The sequence below is a fragment of the Sus scrofa genome, chromosome 14 (assembly GCF_054392235.1).
Source record: "Sus scrofa isolate SSC_HxYL_T2T_F1_AM1 chromosome 14, Sscrofa_HxYL_maternal_Yorkshire_Landrace_v2.0, whole genome shotgun sequence".
NCBI lineage: Eukaryota > Metazoa > Chordata > Mammalia > Artiodactyla > Suidae > Sus > Sus scrofa.
Window position 1 is genome coordinate 126,347,026 of NC_139396.1, and position 22,488 is coordinate 126,369,513.

Consider the following 22,488-nt stretch of genomic DNA (forward strand, 5'->3'; position numbering starts at 1 on the left):
AGTTTTAAGGGTATAATTACCATGCATTATGTATACCATACATTAGGATATAATTATCATAACATTCACCCACTGTAAGCCTACCATTCAATGATTTTTATTACATTATGGAATATTCATGGATGCCTGATGGGAGGGGGAGGGTTTGGGAGGGATCGGGAGCTTGGGCTTATCAAACACAACTTGGAATAGATTTACAAGGAGATCCTGCTGAGTAGCATTGAGAACTTTGTTTAGATACTCATGTTGCAACGGAACAAAGGGTGGGGAAAAAAAATGTAATTGTAATGTATACATGTGAGGATAACTTGATCCCCTTGCTGTACAGTGGGGAAAAAAAAGAATATTCAGCATTACCACAATCCAATTTTAGATAACTTTATCACTCTGTGAAGTTCCCCTCTTCCCTCTTTGTAATCAGTAAACTACTGAGTTCCCTTTTCTAGACATTTCTTATAAATAAAATACATAGTATTCACTATTTTGCATCTGCCTTCTTATATAACATTTGGGGCTCATTTATGTTATAGTATGTATCAATAGATTGTTTCTCTTTATTGCTGAACAGTATTCCAGTATATGGATAATATCACATTTTGTTTATCCATTCACCAGTCATAGACATTTGGATTTTTTCCAATAATGCTGCTATGAACATTCATGTACAAGTCTTTGTGTTGATGTGATTTCATTTCTTTTGGATAGATACCTAATGGTTTAATTTCTGGGTTGTATAAAGAGTATTTAACTCCTTAAGAAACTTTTCCAAAGTGACTCTACTTTAAATTTTCATCAGAAGTGCATGAGGTTTGGAGTTCCCGTCGTGGCTCAGTGGTTAATGAACCTGATCTAGGAACCATGAGGTTGAGAGTTTGATCCCTGGCCTCACTCAGTGGGTTAAGGGTCTGGTGTTGCTGTGGTTGTGGCGTAGGCCAGCGGCTATAGCTCTGATTCGACCCCTAGCCTGGGAACCTCCATATGCCGTGGGTGTGGCCCTTAAAAAGACAAGACAAAAAAAAAAAAAGGTGCATGAGAGTTACTGTTTCTCCACATTCTCTTCAACATTTGTTACAGCCTTTTTAATTTTGGCCATTCTAATAAGTGCATAATGTTACTGCACTACAATTTTAATTAGCATTTTCCTAATCAATAATGATATTGAGCATCTTTTCACATGTTTATTATCCATTTGCATATCCTTTTTGTGAAATGTCTGTCTAAATTATTTGCTTCAATTAAGGTATATAGAGTTGTTCATACCTTCTGGATGGATACAAGCCTTTTATGAGATAATTTGTAAATATTTCTTCCCAGTCTAGCTTGTCTTTTCCTTTTCTTGATAGTGTCTTTGGGTTTTATTTGTTGTTGTTGATTTTTTTTTCTTTTTACAGCCACACCTGTGGCATACGGAAGTTCCTCAGGCTAGGGGTAGAATCAGAGCTGCAGCTGCAGGCCTACAACACTGGATCCAAACCTCATCTATGACCTATGCCACAGCTTGCCGCAGTGCTGGATCCTTAACCCACTGAGTGAGGCCAGGGATCAAACCTAAATCCTCATAGAGACTATGTCAGGTTCTTAACCCACTGAACCACAACAGGAACTCCTGTTTTCTTTTTTCAGTTGAAGATTTTATTGAGATAACCATAGATTCACATGCAGTTGAAAGAAATAATAGAGATCCTTTGTACATTTTGTCAAACTGTACGGTAAAGTATCACCTCAGGAATATTGACATTAATAATAGTCCACTGATTTTATTCGCCAGATTTCCCTTGTATTCATGCATTTGTGTTTGGTTAGCTCTGTACAGCTTTATCACGTGTTTAGTTCATGGAGCCACTGCCACAGTCAAGATACTGCACAGCTCCATCACAAGGATTCATATCCTCAATAACATTGATATTGTCCTGTCTTTAGCCAGTGGGTACCTCTTCAAGTGGGTTCTTGATTTTTGCCTTCAGAAGTCCATATTTTTATGAATGCATTTAAAGGAGCTTTGAAAGCTGTTGAAAGACTTTATCCTAAACAGATAAATATTGAATAAAAAGTATGGTATGGCTTTTTAATCATACTTTTTTATGCTTTAAAAACAAAAGGACTAACTTTGTTTTACTTATTACATATCTTCCCCAAACCAAATGGAAAAAAAAATTTAAGTGCTAAATTGAGACAATATTCTCCTTGTGTAGGAATATACAGAAGAGATAGAGCGTCTGAAACGAGATCTTGCTGCAGCCCGTGAAAAAAATGGAGTGTACATTTCGGAAGAAAATTTTAGGTATGCCCGTGGCTATGGAAATGAATTTCTAAGAATAAGCATTTTCTGGTAATAGGCTGTTTGAAATGCTTCCTGTAGGTGCTTCTTTTTTCTTTTTTTCCTTTTTTGGCCACCCATGGCATATGGAGTTCCTGGGCCCAGGATCAGATCTGATCTGATCTGCAACCTACACACAGCCCTGGCAATGCCAGATTTTTTAACCTACTGTGCTGGGCCCAGAATTGGACCTGGGATCAAACCCGTATCCTAGAGCCACAGAGATGCTGCCGATCCTGTTGGGCCAAGGCTGGAACTCCTATAAATATTTTTGGTTTTAATAATAATAAGTAGTTATGAAACAGTTTAAAAAACTTACATAAATTTTTGTTTTAAAGTAATGATAGACTCATATGAAGTTGCAAGAAGAGTACAGAGGTCATATATATTTACCACCCCCATCCCCCGTTTCCTAAATTGGTTAGTACAATATCAAAACTAGGATATTGACATTGGTACAATATGTGTATAATCCTGTATTATTTTATCACATTTGTAGATTCATTGTAGTTCTGCAATTGAGATATAGAACTGTCCTATCATTGTAAACATCAAACTCTTGCCACCTCTCTGTAGTCATATTCATTACCCTTCTTCCCTAGTGATCCCTAACCCCTGGCAGCCTCTAATCTGTTCAATTTTTTTTTTTGTCTTTTTGTCTTTTTAGGGCCACACCCATGGCAAATGTAGGCTCCCAGGCTAGGGGTTGAATCGGAGCTTTAGCCACCAGCCTATACCACAGCTACAGCAACTCCAGATCCGAGACACTTCTGCGACCTACACCACAGCTCATAGCAACACCTGATCCTTAACTCACTGAGTGGGAACAGGGATTAAACCCACATCCTCATGGATGCTGGTCAGGCTCATTAACGGCTGATCCTTAACCCACTGAGCCAGGCCAGGGATCGAATCCAAAATCTCATGGTTCCTAGTCGGATTCACTTTCCACTGTGCCACGTTGGGAACTCCCTGTTCACTTTTTTAAATTGATTAATGAATTAATTAATTAATTTTGCTTTTTAGGGCCACATCTGTAGCATATGGAAGTTCCCAGGCTAGGGTTGAATTGGAGCTGCAGCTGCCAGCCTACACCACAGCCACAGCAACTCAGGATCTGAGCCACATCTTCGATCTATACCACAGCTCATAGCAATGCCAGATCCCCAACCCACTGAGTGAGGCCAGGGATCAAGCCCAAATCCCCATGGATACTAGTCAGATTCATTTCTGCTATGCCACAACAGGAACTCCTCTGTTCACTTTTTAACCCATGAGTGGTTTGTTCCAAGGAAAACTTCTACTGAAGCTTTATAGGGAAACTACAATAATAACAATAGAGGCATAAGGTAAGTGGGATGCTAAGGATTGTAACTTGAAAAATTTCTGACTGTATTTATCCTTGAGGATATTAAGTGGGTAACTTTCATAGAGCATCTTTAAAATTAACAATGATAAAAGGGGAGTTCCTGTTGTGGCTCAGTGGTTAACGAATCTGACTGGGAAACATGAGGTGTCAGGTTCAGTCCCTAGCCTTGCTCAGTGGGTTGGGGATCTGGCGTTGCCGTGAGCTGTGGCGTAGGTTGCAGACGTGGCTTGGATCCCACGTTGCTGTGGCTGTGGTGTAGGCCGGTGGCTACAGCTCCGACTGGACCCCTAGCCTGGGAATCTCCATATGCTGCAGGTGCAGCCCTGGAAAAGACAAAAAAAGACACACACACAAAAAGAATGATAAAAGGGAGAATTCCTATTGTGGCTCAGCAGTAGTGAACCCAACTACTGTCCATGAGGATGCGAGTTTGATCCCTGGCTTTGCTCAGTGGGTTAAGGATCTATCATTGCTGTGAGCTGTGTTGTAGGTTTCAGATGCAGCTCAGATCACACATTGCTGTGGTATAGGCCAGCAGCTGCAGCTCTGATTCAACCCCTAGCCTGGGAACACTGGGAACATTCATATGCTGCATGTGTGGCCCTAAAAAGCAAAAAAAAAAAAAAAAAAAAAAAAGAATGATAAAAGGTATTTAAAGCTAATTGAAAATAACCCAAAGTATTTTAATATAATCTTTTAACTTTTTTTATAGATGTTACATTATACGATCATTTTAAAAGATATAATAAACTTAATTTTACATTTATTTTCAATTATCATAATGCACTAAATCCTTTTGATTGTTGTCATATGTTAACTTTAAAAATGCTAAAGTTTATATTGTGTGCCATAGGGTATTATATAACAATTCTCCTTTTATTTCTCTTATGTGACTTTAGTTTTATTTGGTTCGTTCATAGCTCATACCCGTTTGACAAAAATATTATTGTAAAACATTTTTGTAGGAGTTCCCATTGTGGCTCAGTGGTTAAGGAATCCAAGCAGGAACCATGAGGTTGCAGGTTTAATCCCTGGCCTTGCTCAGTGGGTTCAGGATCCGGCGTTGCCGTGAGCTGTAGTGTAGGTCACAGACGTGGCTCGGATCCCAAGTAGCTGTGGCTCTGATGTAGGCCGGTGGCTACAGCTCCAATTGGACCTCTAGCCTGGTAACCTCCATATGCCGTGGGTGTGGCCCTAAGAAGACCAAAAAAAAAAAAAAATCCAAAAAACTTTTGTAAATTTTTTTTCTTTTTTTGAATCTACTTTTTAGGGCTGCACCCATGGTGTGCAAGTTCCCAGGCTAGGGGTTGAATTGGAGCTGCAGCTGCTGTTTGCAGCCGCAGCCACAGCCACACTGGATCCAAGTTGCGTCTGTGACCTACACCACAGCTCATGGCAACGCCGATTCCTCAATCCACTGAGCAGGGCCAAGGATCAAACCTGCATCCTCATGGATACTAGTCAGGTTCATAAGCCTCTGAGCCACAATGGGAACTCCCAAAAATCACTTGTAAATTTGCACTTAATTCTTAAACTTGATATTTGTAAATGTTTCTTTTTTTCTGTTTCTCTGGTTTTCATATATACTTCTCGACCATAGACACTAGTGTTTCATATTTTTTTCAAGTGTTTACCTATGTCCTTATTTCCATCATTTTAATATTTTTATACATTAACTCATTCAGTAAACACTGGCTTGGGTTTGATCCCTAGCCCAGGAACTTCTGCATGTTGTGGGCATGGCAAAAAAAAAAAAAAAAAAAAAAAAAAGGCATGATGTGAAACAAATTCTTTCTGAAATAGAGGTTATTATATTATAAATCAGGAAAAGATCATAAAAGCTGCAGCCAGCATTTAAACAGGGTAATGAGAGCTCCTATCATGGCTCAGTGGAAACAAATCTGACTAGCATCCATCAGGTTTGATCTCTGGCCTCACTCAGGGGGTTAAGGATCCAGCGTTGCTATGAGCTGTGGTGTAGGTCACAGATGTGGATCAGATCCCGCATTGCTGTGGCTCTGATGTAGGCTGTGGTGTAGGCTGGCACTACATCTCTGATTCAACCACTAGCCTGGCAACTTCCCTACGCCGTGGGTGTGGCCCTAAGAAAAAGACCAACCCCCCCCCAACCCAGAGTAAGTCTTTATTTACACCAATGTTTAATAGAACTTTTAAAACTAAATCATTCTCTCTAGCCTGTGTCCACTCTGTGTCTACCTGGCCTGCTAAAGCTACCCAGCATATGTTGTCTACACAGGACATGTGCCTTTACAAGACTATCTATGCCTTTAGGACTAGGAGAGGAGGCTGTTTCAAACAGAAAGTCAAACAAAATGAGGGGACAGAGGGATATTTTCCAAATGAAAGAACAAGATAAAGCCCCAGGACAAAACCCTAATGAAATGAATTTAAGTGATTTACCTGATAAAAAATTCAAAGTAATGGTCATAAAGATGCTCACCAGACTTGGGAGAAGAAAGGAGGAACACAGAACTTCAACAATGAGTTAATAAATATCAAGGAGAACCAGTGAGAGCCGAAGAATATAATAATTGAAATAAAAAATACACTAGAGGGAATTATCAAATGAGATGATGCAGAGAGGAATGGATTGGTGATCTGGAAAACCATGATTTAGTGGCATTCACCAAATCAGGACAGCTAAAAGAAAAGAGAATTTTAGGAGTGTCCGTTGTGGCTCAGCAGGTTAAGAATCCAGCATAGTGTCCGTGAGAAGAGGTTAAGGATCTGGCATTGCTCAAGTTGTGGTGTAGGTGGCAGATGTGGTTCACATCCTGAGTGGCTGTGGCTGAGGCCATCAGCTGTAGCTCTAATTCGACCCCTAACCCTGAGGACATCCATGTGCCACAGGTGTGACCCTAAAAAAAGAAAAAAAAATTTTTTTTTGAATTGAGCTTAGTTTGGAGTTCCTGTCATGGCCCAATGGAAACGAATCTGACTAGGAACCATGAGGTTGAGGGTTCGATCCCTGGCCTTGCTCAGTGGGTCACAGCTCTAGCATTGCCGTGAGCTGTGATGTAGGTTGCGGATATGGCTTGGATCTGGAGTTGCTGTGGCTGTGTTGTAGGCTGGCAGCTGTGTCTCTGATTCTACCCCTGGCCCTGAGAACATCCATATGCCACAGGCACGGGCTTAAGCTTAATTCAAGGGACCTCTAGGACAACATTGAGTGTAAAAACATCTGCATTATAGGGGTCTCAAAAGGAGGAGAGAGAAAGGGGCAGAAAACTTACTTGAAGATATAATGGCTAAAAACTTTTGTAACTTGGGAAAGAAAACATATCTAGGTCCAGGAAGTACAGAGCATCTCAAACAAGATAAACCCAAAGAGGTCTCCACCAAGACACATTACAATAAAGTGACAAAAATGAAAGGTCAATAGAAAATCTTTTTTTTTTCTTTTTTTTTTTTTTTTTGCTTTTTATGGCTGCACCTGTGGCATATGGAGGTTCCTAGGCTAGGAGTCAAATCGGAGAGCTACCGCTGCTGACCTGCACCACAGCCACAGCAACGCAGGATCCAAGCTACATCTATTACCTACACGACAGCTCACAGCAACACCACCTCCTTAACCCACTGAGCGAGGCCAGGGGTCAAACCCACAACCTCATTGTTCCTAGTCAGATTCGTTTCTGCTGTGCCATGACTGGAACTCCGAGAAGATCTTAAAATTAGCAAGATAAAGACAACTTATCTTATTAGCTGATTTTTCAGCAGAAAATATATAGATCAGAAGGGAGTGGCCTGATAAAGTGCTGAAAGGAGAAATCTTACAATGAAAAATACTCTAAACAGCAAAGTTATCTTTTTTTTTTTTTGTCTTTTTGCTATTTCTTTGTGCTGCTCCCGCTGAATATGGAGGTTTCCAGGCTAGGGGTCCAATTGGAGCTGTAGCCCCTGGCCTATGCCAGAGCCACAGCAACGCGGGATCTGAGCCACGTCTGCAACCTACACCACAGCTCACGGCAACGCCAGATCGTTAACCCACTGAGCAAGGGCAGGGACCGAACCCGCAACCTCATGGTTCCTAGTCGGATTCGTTAACCACTGCGCCACGTTGGGAACTCCCAAAGTTATCTTTTAGGATTGAAGGAGAGATAAATTTTCTCAGACAAGCAAAAGCTAAAGGAATTCATTTCTCTCTTGTGAGAAATGTTAAAAAGTCTTTAAGTATAAAAAGTCCATAAAGCAAAGTGTTGGGGGAGGGCAGTAAAGTGAAGCGCTTTTAGAAAACATTCAAACTTTTAAGTGACTATCACCTTAAAGTAGACTGGTATATATACAGGTTGACATATGAACCTCATGGTAACCTTAAACCCAAAACTTATACCAGATACAAAGAATAAAGAGAAAGGAACCCGAACATAACACTAAAGAAAATCATCAAACTATAAGGGAAAAAGAAACAGAACTACAGAAGCAATCAGAAAATAGTTAACAAAATGACAAGAAGTATGTATCTATCAATAATCTCTTTAAATGTAAATGAACTAAATGCTCTAATTCAAAAGACACAGGATGGCTGAATGAATTAAAAAAAGGGCCCATCTGTATGCTGCTTGCAAGAGACTCACTTGATCTAAAGACACACACAGTCTGAAAAAGCAGGGATGGAAAAAGATATTCCATTCAAATGGAAATGAAAAGAAAGCTAGGGTAGCAATACACATCAGACAAAATAAACTGTAAAACAAAATCTCTAACAAGGGACAAACAAGAGCAATATATAACGATAAAGGGATCAATTCTAGAAGAGGATACAGGCATACCTTGGAGGGGTTGTGTATTTGGTTCCAGACCATTGCAATAAAGTGAATATTACAACAAAGTAAGTCACATGAGTTTTTTATTTCCCATTGCATGTAAAAATTATTTTTATGCTATACTGTTATCTATTAAGTGTGCAACAGTTTAAAACAAATGTACACACCTTAAATAAAAAAAAATATTGTTGAGAAATGATGCCAATAGACTTAATGCAGGGTTGCCATAAACCTTCAATTTGTAAAAGCAATACATGCAAAGCACAACATAACTCTAATTTGAAAAGATATATGCTCCCATATTTCATTGCAGCACTATTTATAATAGCCAAGTTATGGAACCAACCTAAGTGTCTGCTGACAGATGAATGGATAAAGGAGATGTGATATATAAATAATGAAATACTACACAGCCATAAAAAAGAATGAAATCTTGCCATTTGTGACAACACGGATGGACCTAGAGGGTATTAAGTTAGTGAAATGAGTCAGAGAAAAAAATATTGTATTATTTCACTTATTATGTGGAATCTAAAACAACAACAAGCAAATAAACAAACATAACAAAACAGAAACAGATTTATAGATACAGAGAACAAATCGGTGGTTCCCAGAGGAAGGTCATAGGAAAATGGCCAAAATAGGTGAAGGGGTACAAACTTCCAGTTATATAAGTAAGTCTCAGGGATGTAATGTACAGCATAGGGAATACAGTCAATAATATAGTAATAACTTTGCATGGTGCCAGGTAGCTAGGGGTTGAATGGGAGCTGCAGCTGCTGGCCTACACCACAGCCACAGCAACATGGGACCTGAGCCTCATCTGCAACCTGCACCACAGCTCTCAGCAACATTGCATCCTTAACCCATTGAGCGGGGCCAGGGATCAAACCCGCATCCTCATGGATACTAGTTGGGTTCATTACCACTAAGCCACAACGGGAACTCTAAGAAATTTACATTTTTAAAAGGATCTTTGTCATTTAAGCACAGTGTGAAACAGAAAATTGTTAGTAGTTATGAAGGAACTAGAAGAATGCAGAAGACAGTAGTCACTTCTGAAACTCGGTAATGCTCAAGAAATTAAAGCAGACTGGAATTACCTGGTCCAAAGTGTCAGTGCTCAGGCTGAGGAATTGTGCTCTAGAGAATACTTTCATTTCATGAGGATTTGTGTGATATGATAATCATATGTATGTTGGGCTACATATTGGGGTAGGTTTGCCTGGAGGAGGTGCAATTGCAAACATTTCCATGTTTCAGTTCCTTATCTCACCCTTCCTCCTGTGACATCTGATGCCTCCATTTCACAAGCCTGTCCTGGATTCTGTGTGTCTTGTTTATACTTCATATTCCTGATTACTGACACCTAGTTGTATCCCCCACTTCTACTTTATGTGGGTTATAATCCTCCATCAGCATTGTGCCTTCTCAAATTTTTTATACACAAATATTTTTCCCCTTATAGGTAGGGATTCTCGGTTTCAAAATGGAGAAAGCAAATACAACAGTCCATTTAAAAACCAAGGATAAAGAATACATTTAATTTTTGCACTTTATTGGTATTGACATGTAGGTATCATCATGGTAATGGTAAATAGTAGGTATGATGTGTACTGCCTCAATTATGTTACGATACATTTTATGGGGATTAGGAAAAAATATTAACTGTTAAACCCCTATTAAAATTTGTTTTAGAGCCATGAGTGGAAAACTAACTGTTCAAGAAGAACAAATTGTAGAATTGGTTGAAAAAATTGCTGCCATTGAGGAGGAGCTAAATAGGGTAAGCATTCCAGACAGTAATGAATGTCATGTAAAAAAGCAAATATTAAAACACAGTATCAGAATGTGTGGGACCTGATATTTTTTAAGAATTTTTTTTTTTTTTGCTGACCTTTAAACTAAAAGTTGTATCTTTTTTTTTTTTTAGCTATCATCAGTGGTAATGAGGAAGCTTTCTATTTTGACACATATTAATGCAACTTTATAATAAATTAACTGCATTGTATGATTTAATAGCAAAGCTAAATAGTGAATGCCGAGACATTTACATTAATATTTATTAGATGAGAGGATGTAGATGTTTGGAGAAAACAGATGTTAAATAACAAGGTGGAGAGATCTTTCATTGCCATCCTCACACTGGCAGTGTTGGAAGAAATCTGAAGAATTAACACCACTAGACCTGTAATAACAACAGGTCTAGTTTTTAATGAAATTACAGCAAGAAACCAGATGCCATGTAAAATATTCTAACCTACCTGGTAACTTGTTACAGCTTTTACATGGAAATAATTTGTTTGGTTCTTCTAATACTATATTATGAACTAGCCAGGTATCTCAACAAGTTCAGCATTTTTTAATTCTCAAAAAAAGTGTTTAATGTATTTTGTTTAGGTTACAGAATTGTTTATGGATAATAAAAATGAACTTGACCAATGCAAATCTGATCTGCAAAATAAGACACAGGAACTTGAAGCCACTCAAAAACACCTGCAAGAAACTAAATTACAGCTTGTTAAAGAAGAATATATCACATCAGCTTTGGAAAGTACTGAGGAGAAACTTCATGATACTGCCAGCAGGGTTTGTTCTTTGTTTTAATTTGTACTCTCATTAAAGAAATTAAAGAGGGAGATCCTGTTGTGGCTCAGCAGTAACAAACCCGACCAGTATCTGTGAGGATGTAGGTTCTATCCCTGGCCTTGCTCAGTGGGTTAAGGATCTGGCGTTACCTTGAGCTGCGTTGTTAGGTCCCAGGAATGGCTGGATCCCATGTTGTTGTGGCTGTGATGCAGGCTGGCAGCTAAGGTTCCCTGGGAACTTTCAGATGCTGTGGATGCAGCCCTAAAAGAACAAAAAAAAAAAAAAAAAAAAAGAATGGGTAAAAGAAATTTTCTTAGGTTAAGCATTAATTGTGGTATTCTCTTTATTCACCCCAAATGATATTTTTGTCTGTTTGGAAAACATTATTTTACTATTTCATCTAAATTTTCCTCACTGGAGAAGCCAATTTAAGAAAAAACTGGAGTTTCCATTGTGGCCCAGCGGAAACAAATCCAACTAGGAACCATGAGGTTGTGGGTTTGATCCCTGGCCTCACTTAGTGGGCTAAGGATCTGGCGTTGCCGTGAGCTGTGGTGTAGGCCGGCAGCTACAGCTCCGATTAGACCCCTATCCTGGGAACCTCCATATGCCTTGGGTGCAGCCCTATAAATGAAAAAGACAAAAAAAAAAAAAAAGAAAAAAAAAGAAAAAACTATTCCTAGAGTTTTGAAAATAGAACATGCCTTAACTATATGTTATGGATGTTTAGAATAATGATGTAATGCTTTGGGTCAGAGTTGAAACTAATCAGTCATCAAAAATTTAGTATCTTCTAATGATGGAAGATGTTGAAAGTACTTAATTTTTTATTAGGTGTACTCTTCAGGAATTAATAACATAATAAAAATTTGTGAGGGAAGATAATTACTGTAGAAAGATTGGCAAGATCAGTTTTCATTGTCTAGGTGGCTAAGGGAGGGGAATAAGAAATAAACATTCCTAGATAAATTAGCATGAATTTAAAATTTTATTCTGATACACTATATAAAGTTTAATAGTTCTTATAAGAAGAAGTCCTTATGAGGCATAGAAGAAGTCATTAGACTGCTTTTGTCACATCCATCTTATCAACACTTATTTTTAAAAATCATATATAGTTGCTCAACACAGTTGAAGAAACTACAAAAGCTGTATCTGGTCTTCATTCTAAACTGGATCGTAAGAAGGCAGTTGATCAGCACAATGCAGAAGCTCAGGATATTTTTGGCAAAAACCTGAATAGTCTGTTTAATAGTATGGAAGAATTAATTAAGGATGGCAGTTCAAAACAAAAGCACATGCTAGAAGTTCACAAGACCTTGTTTGGTAAGTTCAAGCATTTCTAATTCTAATCTTTTGTTTAGTGTGAGACTAATTTCAAAATGATAATTAAATATCATAAAAACTGAGGTGACAGTGTCACTAGTCCCCTTCAGTGCACACAGTGTCTGTTCGGACTAGGGATTAATGCTGTTGAATTAAAGCAAGTCTAGGAGTTCCTGTCGTGGCTCAGTGGTTGACGAATCCAACTAGGAACCATGAGGTTGCGGGTTTGACCCATGGCCTTGCTCAGTGGGTTAACGATCAGGCATTGCTGTGAGCTGTGGTGTAAGTCACAGACGTGGCTCGGATCTGGTGTTGCTGTGGTTGTGTGGGCCGGCGGCTGCAGTTCCAATTTGACCCATAGCCTGGGAACCTCCATGTGCCGTGGGAGCAGCCCAAGAAATGGCAAAAAGACCAAAAAAAAGCAAGTCTAAGTTATATTTATTAAATAATAGCTAAATATGTAAACTTCAGAAGTAAAAAAGTCTCCCTTATCCCTGACTTTGTATCATTCTCCATGGATATTACTCTTATATATCTCGGGTTTCCTTATTAAAATTTTCTGTGCATAAACATTCTCTAACTTTTTTTTTTCTTTTGAGAATCAGTCTCTCGAATGTTATGTTGTCAGAATATGTGGATGTTATTTTATTTATTTATTTATTTATTTATTTATTTATTCTTTTTTTTTTTTAGCTGTTTCTTGGGCTGCTCCTGTGGCATATGGAGGTTCCCAGGCTAGGGGTCCAGTCGGAGCTGTAGCCACCGGCCTACGCCAGAGCCACAGCAACGCGGGATCCGATCCGCGTCTGCAACCTACACCACAGCTCACGGCAACGCCAGATCGTTAACCCACTGAGCAAGGGCAGGGACCGAACCCGCAACCTCATGGTTCCTAGTCGGATTCGTTAACCACTGCGCCACGACAGGAACTCCTGGATGTTATTTTTAACCATAACCATTGTTGTTATCTTCATTTAGGAAAATACCCTTAAGTACTTGTTTATTATTTTTCATTTATTTATTTATTTATTTTTGCTTTTTAGGGCTACACCCATGGCATATGGAGGTTCCTAAGCTATGGGTCGAATCGGAGCTACAGCTGCCAGCCTGCACCACAGCCACAGCAACATGGGATCTGAGCCATGTCTGCAACCTACACCACAGCTCTCGGCAATGTCAGATCCTTAACCCACTGAGTGAGGCTAGGGATCAAACCCACAACCTTATGGATCCTACTCGGATTCGTTTCCACTGAGCCATGATGGGAACTCTTACTTGTTTATTATTAAAGTATTTTCTTCACTGTAGAAAAGTTGGAAGGTACAGAAATGTCAAAACTTAAAAACCACCTAAAGTCTAATCACTCTAAGCCAATCACTAAAAATTTTTATTGATTTCTTATTTCTCTTTTTTAATCTCTTATCTAGAGTAATACTGTAGTTATAGATTAATTTTAGAATATTCTGACTCTTGGTTTACACTGAGTTACAGTTTGGGGTCTGATACACTTACAGATACAAGTGCTTACCAGATACTGTGTAGAAGGTATTTAATTTATATTTAAAATGATTCCATGCTTATGTGGTGAGCCAGTTATTTTCAGCTTATTATTACAAATTTCCACAAGGATATAATTTTGCCAATCTCTTTAAAGGTTGTATTTGTATTTAAATATGTTTATGTCCAAGTTTACATCTTTTTTTCTTTTTTCTTTTTGGTATAGGAAATCTGCTGTCTTCCAGTGTCTCTGCATTAGACACTATTACTGCAACAGCACTTGGATCCCTCACATCTATTCCAGAAAATGTGTCTACACTTGTTTCTCAGATTTCTAACATGATATTAAAAGAACAGTCATTAGCAGCAGAAAGTAAAACTGAACTTCAGAAACTGATTGTTAGTAAATCTCTTATTTTTGAAGGGTTTCATTTAAGTCTTCAAAAACAATGCTAACTGCTATTCTTTCATCTTAAGCTTTCCTAGACACAGTGATTAACATATCACTTTAAGAGAGTAGCTTTATATTTTTAAAGCCAAATCTTTTCACTGTTTTTTTCTCCTGGAAAGATTAATTTCCAAACTCATGTAACTAACCTTTGAAACTTTTTTTCACTTATATCTGGTAACATTAAGAGTAGGAGTTAGTAAGCCTTTTAATAGAAAGGGTAGGTGCAGCTCCATGTGAATTCACCTCACTCATGACTTGTTAATTGGCTCAGAATGTGGTCAGTCATTCTTTCCTTAAGGGTCCAGAAAGAGTCATGCTGATATTACACTGACCCAACCAGAAGGGGATATTAGGTAGTTAATTTTTTTTTTCTTTGTATGGGCTCTCTGCCTCCGTTTTTGAGTTTAACAATATCTGCTGAGCGTTTTTCAAGTACATACTACAAATGTTAGCTGACACTGCCAAAAATTTAGTACTTATATGACTAAATGACATTATTTGGTAGATTTCTTCAATCACCCAAATTTGACACAGTTAAAAGATACTCTGTTGTTACTAACTTTTTGGAAGTTGCTTCATTCACTAAATGGTAGTCTGTAACTGTTAATGTCTTCTACCAATTTATAAGCATTGCTTGAGTGCAAAGAGATGTTTGCTGCTCCTACAGAATGAGTGATATAATAGTTCTCTTTTCAAAAGAATACCAGTAGCTTTTTAAGTATTTACTAATTATTTCTGTTATAGTTCCTCATCTTTTTTTTTTTAATAAAAATCCTCAATCTACAATACATTCTCACCTTGTTTATATACTTTGATAAGAACAAGAACCTTGATAAGTTCTTCTAATAAAGTGGAATATAAGTTGCCAGGTCTTCAAATTCAAATGCCTCCAGCCAAAGCCCACTTTTGAAGGCTATTTGGTCTCAGCCTTTTTGACTTAGTAAACTTGCTTGAGATTTGTTTCATTAAAATATAGTTTTGGGTGTTTTTTTTTTCCTTTCTTTCTTTGCAATCCTGAAATCTTATCAAAAGACTGTCTTTTCCCCCCCTTCTGAATTCTTCTGATTTCTTTGTATCAGACTTCTGTTGTGTTAGACTGTTAAAAATCTATTGTACACAAATGACCATTTTCTTAATTACTTTATGCAGAAGTAAGTGATTTATGATTATAAACTCTAGTAATAAATAGGCTTTGTAGACTATAAAGAATAGAGAATGGACGCTTAGGATTTTAATATGCACATGTTTAGTTAACAGAGTATTTAAGATATTATTATTTAATCAACCAGATTTATGGAAGTGAAAATCTTTTTAAAGAGTTGTTCGTTTATTTTTAAAACCAGAATGTACTTAAGACTGACCTTCTCAGTTCACTGGAAACAGTTTTATCCCCCACCGTGGTGTCGATACTGGAAGTCAATAGTCAACTAAAGCATATTTTCAGGACTTCATTAACAGTGTCTAATAAGGTAACTAATATTCTTATTACCTCAGATTGTTGTTTGCAAAAGAAATACTGTCTGTGGCCACATCTAGAGATATGTCTACATGCAAAGCTCCTGGGTTGTGAGAAGGAATGGGGAGGAGGAAGGAAATAGGAATGCTCTCTGCCTTTGATGTGCTCAGCAGAATCATGGTTAAGAAAAGTGAGAGGGAATGATCTTCAAGATAAATATTTACATTGTACCATACCTAGCAGGCTATTATATAGTGGGTGAGGAAGATATACATGTGAATGTATACCCATTTATGTATGCATAAATCCCTAAATATGGGTAATAAAATGTCTCGAAGTGTTTAAAACTGGTAGCAATCAGGAGTTCCTGCTGTGGCCAAGTGGGTTAAGAATCCAACTGCAGTGGTTAAGGTCGCTGCAGAGAATGAGTTTGATCCCCCACCTGGCTCAGTGGACTAGGGATCCCGTGTTGCTGCAGATACAGCGTAGGTTACAGCTATGGCTGGGACTCAGTCCCTGGCCCCAGGAACTTCGATATACCATAGGTATGGCCATAAAAAGATAATGGTAGCAATCATCTCTCAGAGGTGGGAATGAGAATGAGGTTCTGGGGGCTGCAGGGGAAAAAGACTTTCTCTGCATACTGTTTTGTACCTTTTCTATTTTGTATGTATTCAAAAAAATAAAAATAAAACATTTCTTTAAGAAAGAAATTAATTTTTTTTCTTCAAAGATAGAAGATCAGAAAAAGGAAATGGATGGTTTTCTCAGTACACTGTGTAACAATCTACATGAACTGCAAGAAAATACAATTTCTTCCTTGGCTGAATCACAGAAGCTGTGTGAAAACTTAACTGAAGACCTGAAGACAATACAGAAAATCCATTCACAGGTAAGTTACTCAAGTGTTTTGGAGAGTGTAAAAAAGTTTTATGCTCTTTAACTTGGTAATCCCTGTTACAAATGGAATGCTATATAACACACTGAGAAACCTGTAGCCATTTGTGCTTATAACAGTAATTGATGTGAAATAATTGAGTACTTTTCTTTTTTCGTCTTTTTAGGGCCGCACCGGTGGCATATGGAGTTTCCCAGGCTCGGGGTCAAATGGGAGCTGTAGCTGCTGGCTTACGCCACAGCAATGCCAGATCTGAGACGTGTTTTCGACCTATACCGCAGCTCATGGCAACATCAGATCCTTAACCCACTGAATGAGGCCAGGGATTGAACCTGCATCCTTATGGATGCTAGTCAGATTCATTTCTGCTGAGCCATGAAGGGAACTCCCGAGTACTTTTCTCTGTTAATATTTAATGACTTGCTCTATGAGAACTTTTTGCTAAAGCACAGTAAGACAAGACAGTCCCATTCTCACATCAGGAAGAAAGATAAGACTGTAGAAATAGACCATTGGGAGTACAATTAGAAGAAAATGGTCATAACATTTTAAATGAACATGTATCTATATTGTAACTTGATAAATTGTTTTTTTGTTTTTGTGTGGTTTTTTTTTTGGGGGTAACATGGTTGGTTATTCTCCTTGCTAAACTATGCCCTCCTTCTTTTACAGTTTTTGTCTCATCAATATCAGGCATTTAAATTGTAGTAAATTAATACAACTCTTAATTGATAAATGTAATTCATGACTTTCTTCATGTCAGGCACAGGATGCTAAGAGCTCATATATTTCTCAACATATGAGACTTTAAACCAAAACCAAACCCAAACCAGGAAAATCATAATCTATATTAGATATATGGAAAATAATTTCTGGTATTCTTAAGACCTTAGTAATGAATGTCTAAAGTTCTTTTTTAATTTTTTTTTTTTTATGTTTGCTTTTTAGGGCCACACCCTTGGCACATGGAATTTCTCAGGTTAGGGGTCGAATTGGAGCCACAGCTGCCAACCAACACCACAGCCACAGCAACTCGGGATCCAAGCCATGGCTGTGACCTACACCAGAGCTCACGGCAATGCCGGATCCCCCACTCACTGATTGAGGCCAGGGATTGAACTCGAATCCTCAGGGATACTAGTCTGATTCATTTCCCATGCGCCACAGTGGGAACTCTGGGGTGTTTATCTTGAAGCGCTTTTTAGATACATCATTCTAAGGTAGATCAGCTTTTTATTAATTAGCTGTGTTGAAATGTTGATAATTGGTAAACAACTATTTAAAAACAAGCAAAACATCTATGATGTGCAAAGTACTTTAGTATGAATGGTTTGACTTCCCTGGCTTAAAGTCAGCAAGTTTACTCACTGACCTATCTCTTAGATTTCCTAAAACTTGAGATTAGCAGTCACAAACAAATTACATAAAATTCTAGTCACCTGTTTATATGTAGACAAAGCTGAGAATTCCTGCGTTTCCTTCTACTTTGAGATTAGAAATACTGACACATTTTATTCAAAATCAGAGTGTTAAATATGTATTGTTTGCTGATGTGTTATTCGGAGATGTTGGCCAACTAATGGACTGAACAGTGAATGTGAATGTTGGGTGCATTTTTAGCTCTTCCTTGGTTTTTAGCGTAGCTTCTTCATATTATAATCTAAGTCCCTAGCATGTTATGTGCCTCTGAGTGTTTACTTTTAAAGATGCCAAGTATGAGAGAAGGTAAAACTCTATTTACATCTTTTTTGGTCTTTTTTTTTTTTTTTCAGGTTGCACCAGCAGCATATGGAAGTTCCCAGGCTAGGGGTTGAGTCAGAGCTGTAGCTGCCAGCCAACGACTCAGCCACAGCAAGGCCAGATCTGAGCCGTGGTATGACCTACACCACAGCTCACGGCAATGCTGGATCCTTAACCCACTAAGTGAGGCCAGGGATTGAACTTGCATGTTCATGAATACTAGTTGGGTTCGTTACCACTGAGCCACAATGGGAATTCTCTCAACTATACTTTTAATATAAGAAAAATTTGTACACTCAAGAGAAAAAAAAATGCTTATAACATCCTTTTAATATCACTTCCACTATTTTCCTCTATGGGAAGGAGGTAAAGATCTCTTGTCAGGAATTTGTATAATTCTCACCTATGGGAAAATATATCAGTATAGAAATAAAGTTTGTGTTATAACTTCAATCTCTTTCCTCCTCATGCTTTTCTTACAGGAACTTTGCCAGTTAATCAGTCTTTGGGAGGAAAGATTCTGTGCTTTGGAGGAAAAGTGTGAAAACATCCGGAAACCACTTACCCGTGTTCAAGAAAATACAGAGCAGTAAGCTGTTTTTAAATTCTCTTTAACTTTTCTCTGTCTGAAATTATTTCCTAATAAAAACCTTCAAATATCACAAATACTATCAACCCACTTTCTCAGGTAACATTTTATTTGGTTTATTGTTCTAATGTTGTGTCCCTCTTTCTGATATTATATATATTACATAATGTTGCCTATAGATCTTTTCTATGTTGCAGTCTTTATAATCCCTACTTTCCCCCAAATACTTCAGTGTGTAATTCCTAAAAATATAGGATACTGTCTTATATAGCAATTTTTTTGTTGTGTTTTGATTTTTGTTTTTGTTTTATGGCTGCACCTATGGCATCTAGAAGTTCCCAGGCTAGGGGTTGAATTGGAACTCCAGCTGAGGACTGGGCCCCAGCCACAGCAACACCAGATCTGAGCCACATCTATGATCTATGCCACAGATTGCAGCAATTTCAGATCCTTAACCCACTGAGTAAGGCTAGGGATCAAACCCACATCCTCACAGAGACAATGTCAGGTCCTTAATCTGCTGAGCCACAATGAGAACTCCATACAATAATTACTTTAAATTAGAAAATTAATATTGAGAACTACTATCTATCATACAGTTAGCTCACTAATGTTCTTTATTAGGAAAAGGAAAAGATTTTTCTTGTCCAAGATTTAACAGAGGATCACAAATTGCATTTAATTGTCAGGTCTCTTGAGTATCCTTTAATCTGGAGAGTTCCTTAGTCTTTGTCTATCATGGCCTTTTCTTTTTCCAAGAGCATAGAGTATTTATTTAATACAGTGTCTCTCAGTTGGTGTTGGTCTTCATGATTAGTTGCTGTTGTCAAGAATACCTTAAAAGTGATGTGTTCTTAGTGCATCTCAGATATCAAGAGGTGCAATCTTGATAATTTGGTTATGGTGATGTCCTCCAGATTTCTCCACTATAAAATTAATCTTTTCCTTTGCAGTCAATAAAGAATTTATGGGGAAATACTTTGAAACTATGTAAATATCCTATTGCTCTTAGAATCTGTTGATATGTTATCTCTGAAGCAATTACAATAGTGGTTGTCAAATTTTTTTTTTTTTTTTTATGGCCACACCTATGGCATATGAAAGTTCCCAGTCTAGGGATTGAATCTGAGCTGCAGCTACGACCTATGCTGCGGCCACATCAACACCAGATCCTTTAACCCGCTGCCTAGGGCCAGCTTTCGAACCCAGGCATCCACAGCTACCTGAGCCACTGTGGTTGGATTCTCAATACACTATACAACAATGGGAACTCCAAATGTTCTTCTTTCTAATTCCATCATTCCGTCTATGTTTGTTAGTTGATATTCTACTGAGAGGAAGAGTTTCACTTTTCCTTTCCATTTTCATTTTTCATTTCTACTTTTCATTTCTTTATGTTAGCAAGTACTCATGGATTCTTTTATCCTCTGGATTAAATAATCCACTGTTATATATTTTGATGCTCCAATTAATCCCAGTTTTGACTGTTGAGAACCTCTTCAAGTTGTCTCTTGTGTCCTTTTGATAAGATCTGTCCCTTTTGAGCATTTTCTTACTTTCTGATATAACAAAGTATTCCAGGTATCTTATACTTTCTCAGCCCCAGCTCTTATTAATAGAAACAAGATTTGGGCCCTAGGTGTTCTCATTGCTACTGGGGTGTCATTTCTTCTAAGGCTAGAAGAATATGTGTGTGAATGTGTATATATACATGCACTTAAATATCTTTTTCATATTTTTCAGTGAGAAACCTGGCTCTCATCCATAATGTATTTACTGATTTGCTTAGTCTTAGAATACACATTGAGTAATTTCTAACCCATACCCATGATGAAATGTGTACTTAATAATTTGAGCAGGGCCTGGCAAACTATGGTTGTCAGACTGGATGCCTGCTACTGCAAATAATTTTATTGAACCCAGTCATATTTGTTTACTCGGTCTGCCTATTTGTTTATGTGTTGCCTTTGGCTGTCTTTGCACTGTGAAAATTATACAAAGACTATATATACATATGTATTTGGCCTGTAAGCCTAAAATATTTGCTATCTGGATTTTTAAGAAAAAGTTTTCTAATTCCGATATTAATGTGGTGTGTTTTTTAGTTTTTTTTTTTGGGGGGGGGGGGTGTTGGTTAGCCATATTTACAGTATATGGAAGTTCCCAAGCCAGGGACTGAATCTGATCCACAGCTGCGACCTATGCTGTAGTGTGGCAACACCTTATCACTTAATCCACTGTGCTGGGTCAGGGATCGAACCTGCACCTCAGTGGTGACTTGAGCCACTACAGAGACAACACTAGATCCTTAACCCACTATGCCACAGCAGGAACTCCTGATTACTACATTAGTGTTTAATATAGCTTCATTATAGGCCTATTGCTTGCCAGTCTCACATCTTATATATTCAGATCAGACTTGTTTTCTTTCAGAACTTTTATAATTTTATATAAGATTTAAATCTATGATCTATTTTTATTTTTTTATAAAAGGTTCCAGGTTTGTCAAGTTTCATTTTTTTGTCTATGGATATTCTAAACTCATGAGGAGAATATTCTTATGTTTATCCCTGTTTTTGCCCATTAAATTGTTCCTTCCTGAAGTTCCAAATGTCCTGCATGGAGAACTTCTTTTAGTCTAAAAGTAGGTATGCTGGCCACAAATGCTGTTTTCCTTTGTCTTGAGAATATCTTGATTTTCTTTTCATTCCTGAAAAATATTTTCACTGGTTATAGAATTCAGTGTTGACAGGTTTTTTTTGTTTTTGTTTTTTTTGGCACCTGGAACATGTTGTTTCATTTCCTTTTGGTCTCCATGAGATGAGAGATCTACTGTCAAATGATTGTTCACTTATAGGCAATTTCTCTGTATTTGATTTCAAGATTTTTCCTTTCTCATTAGAAGTCTGATATATTGTGTCTTTTTATGTATTTCTTTGAGTTAACACTATTTGGATTTGCTCAGCTTCTTGAATCTATAGACTAATGCCTTTCACCAAACTTGGGATTTTTTTTTTTTTTTTTTTTTTTTTTTTTTTTTTTTTTGTCTTTTTAGGGCTGCACCCGTGGCATATGGAAACTCCCAGGCTAGGGATTAAATCAGAGCTACAGCTGCCAGCCTACACTGAAGCCACAGCAATGTGAAATCAGATCCATGTCTGCGACCTACATCACAGCTCACAGCAACACTGGATCTTTAATTCATTGAGTGAGGCCTGGGATCGAACCCATGTCCTCATGGATACAAGTCAGGTTTGTTACCACTGAGCCACAATGGGAACTCTCAAACATGGAAATTTTCGTCCATTATTTGTTGAAGATTTTTTTCAACCCTATATATATTGTTTTGTTTTCATTTGGCCACGCCCATGACATGCAGAAGTTCTGGGGCCACTGTTTGCATCGGCACCACAGCACTGACAACCATTAAGCCACCAGGAAACTCCATCATTTATACTTTTCCTTTTTCTTT

General features: G+C 37.9%; 1 protein-coding gene across 1 annotated transcript in view; it reads left to right on the top strand.

Annotated features, from left to right (window-relative positions):
* Nucleotides 1-22,488, top strand: part of KIF11 (kinesin family member 11) — a 51,521-nt gene that overhangs the window by 15,664 nt on the left and 13,369 nt on the right. Inside the window, exons 10-17 of the mRNA XM_003133148.5 lie at nt 2,193-2,281; nt 10,169-10,256; nt 10,871-11,059; nt 12,178-12,385; nt 14,109-14,281; nt 15,677-15,802; nt 16,523-16,681; nt 18,910-19,016. Of these exons, the coding sequence (XP_003133196.1) occupies nt 2,193-2,281; nt 10,169-10,256; nt 10,871-11,059; nt 12,178-12,385; nt 14,109-14,281; nt 15,677-15,802; nt 16,523-16,681; nt 18,910-19,016 (1,139 nt within the window). The remainder of the gene's footprint in view (nt 1-2,192; nt 2,282-10,168; nt 10,257-10,870; nt 11,060-12,177; nt 12,386-14,108; nt 14,282-15,676; nt 15,803-16,522; nt 16,682-18,909; nt 19,017-22,488) is intronic.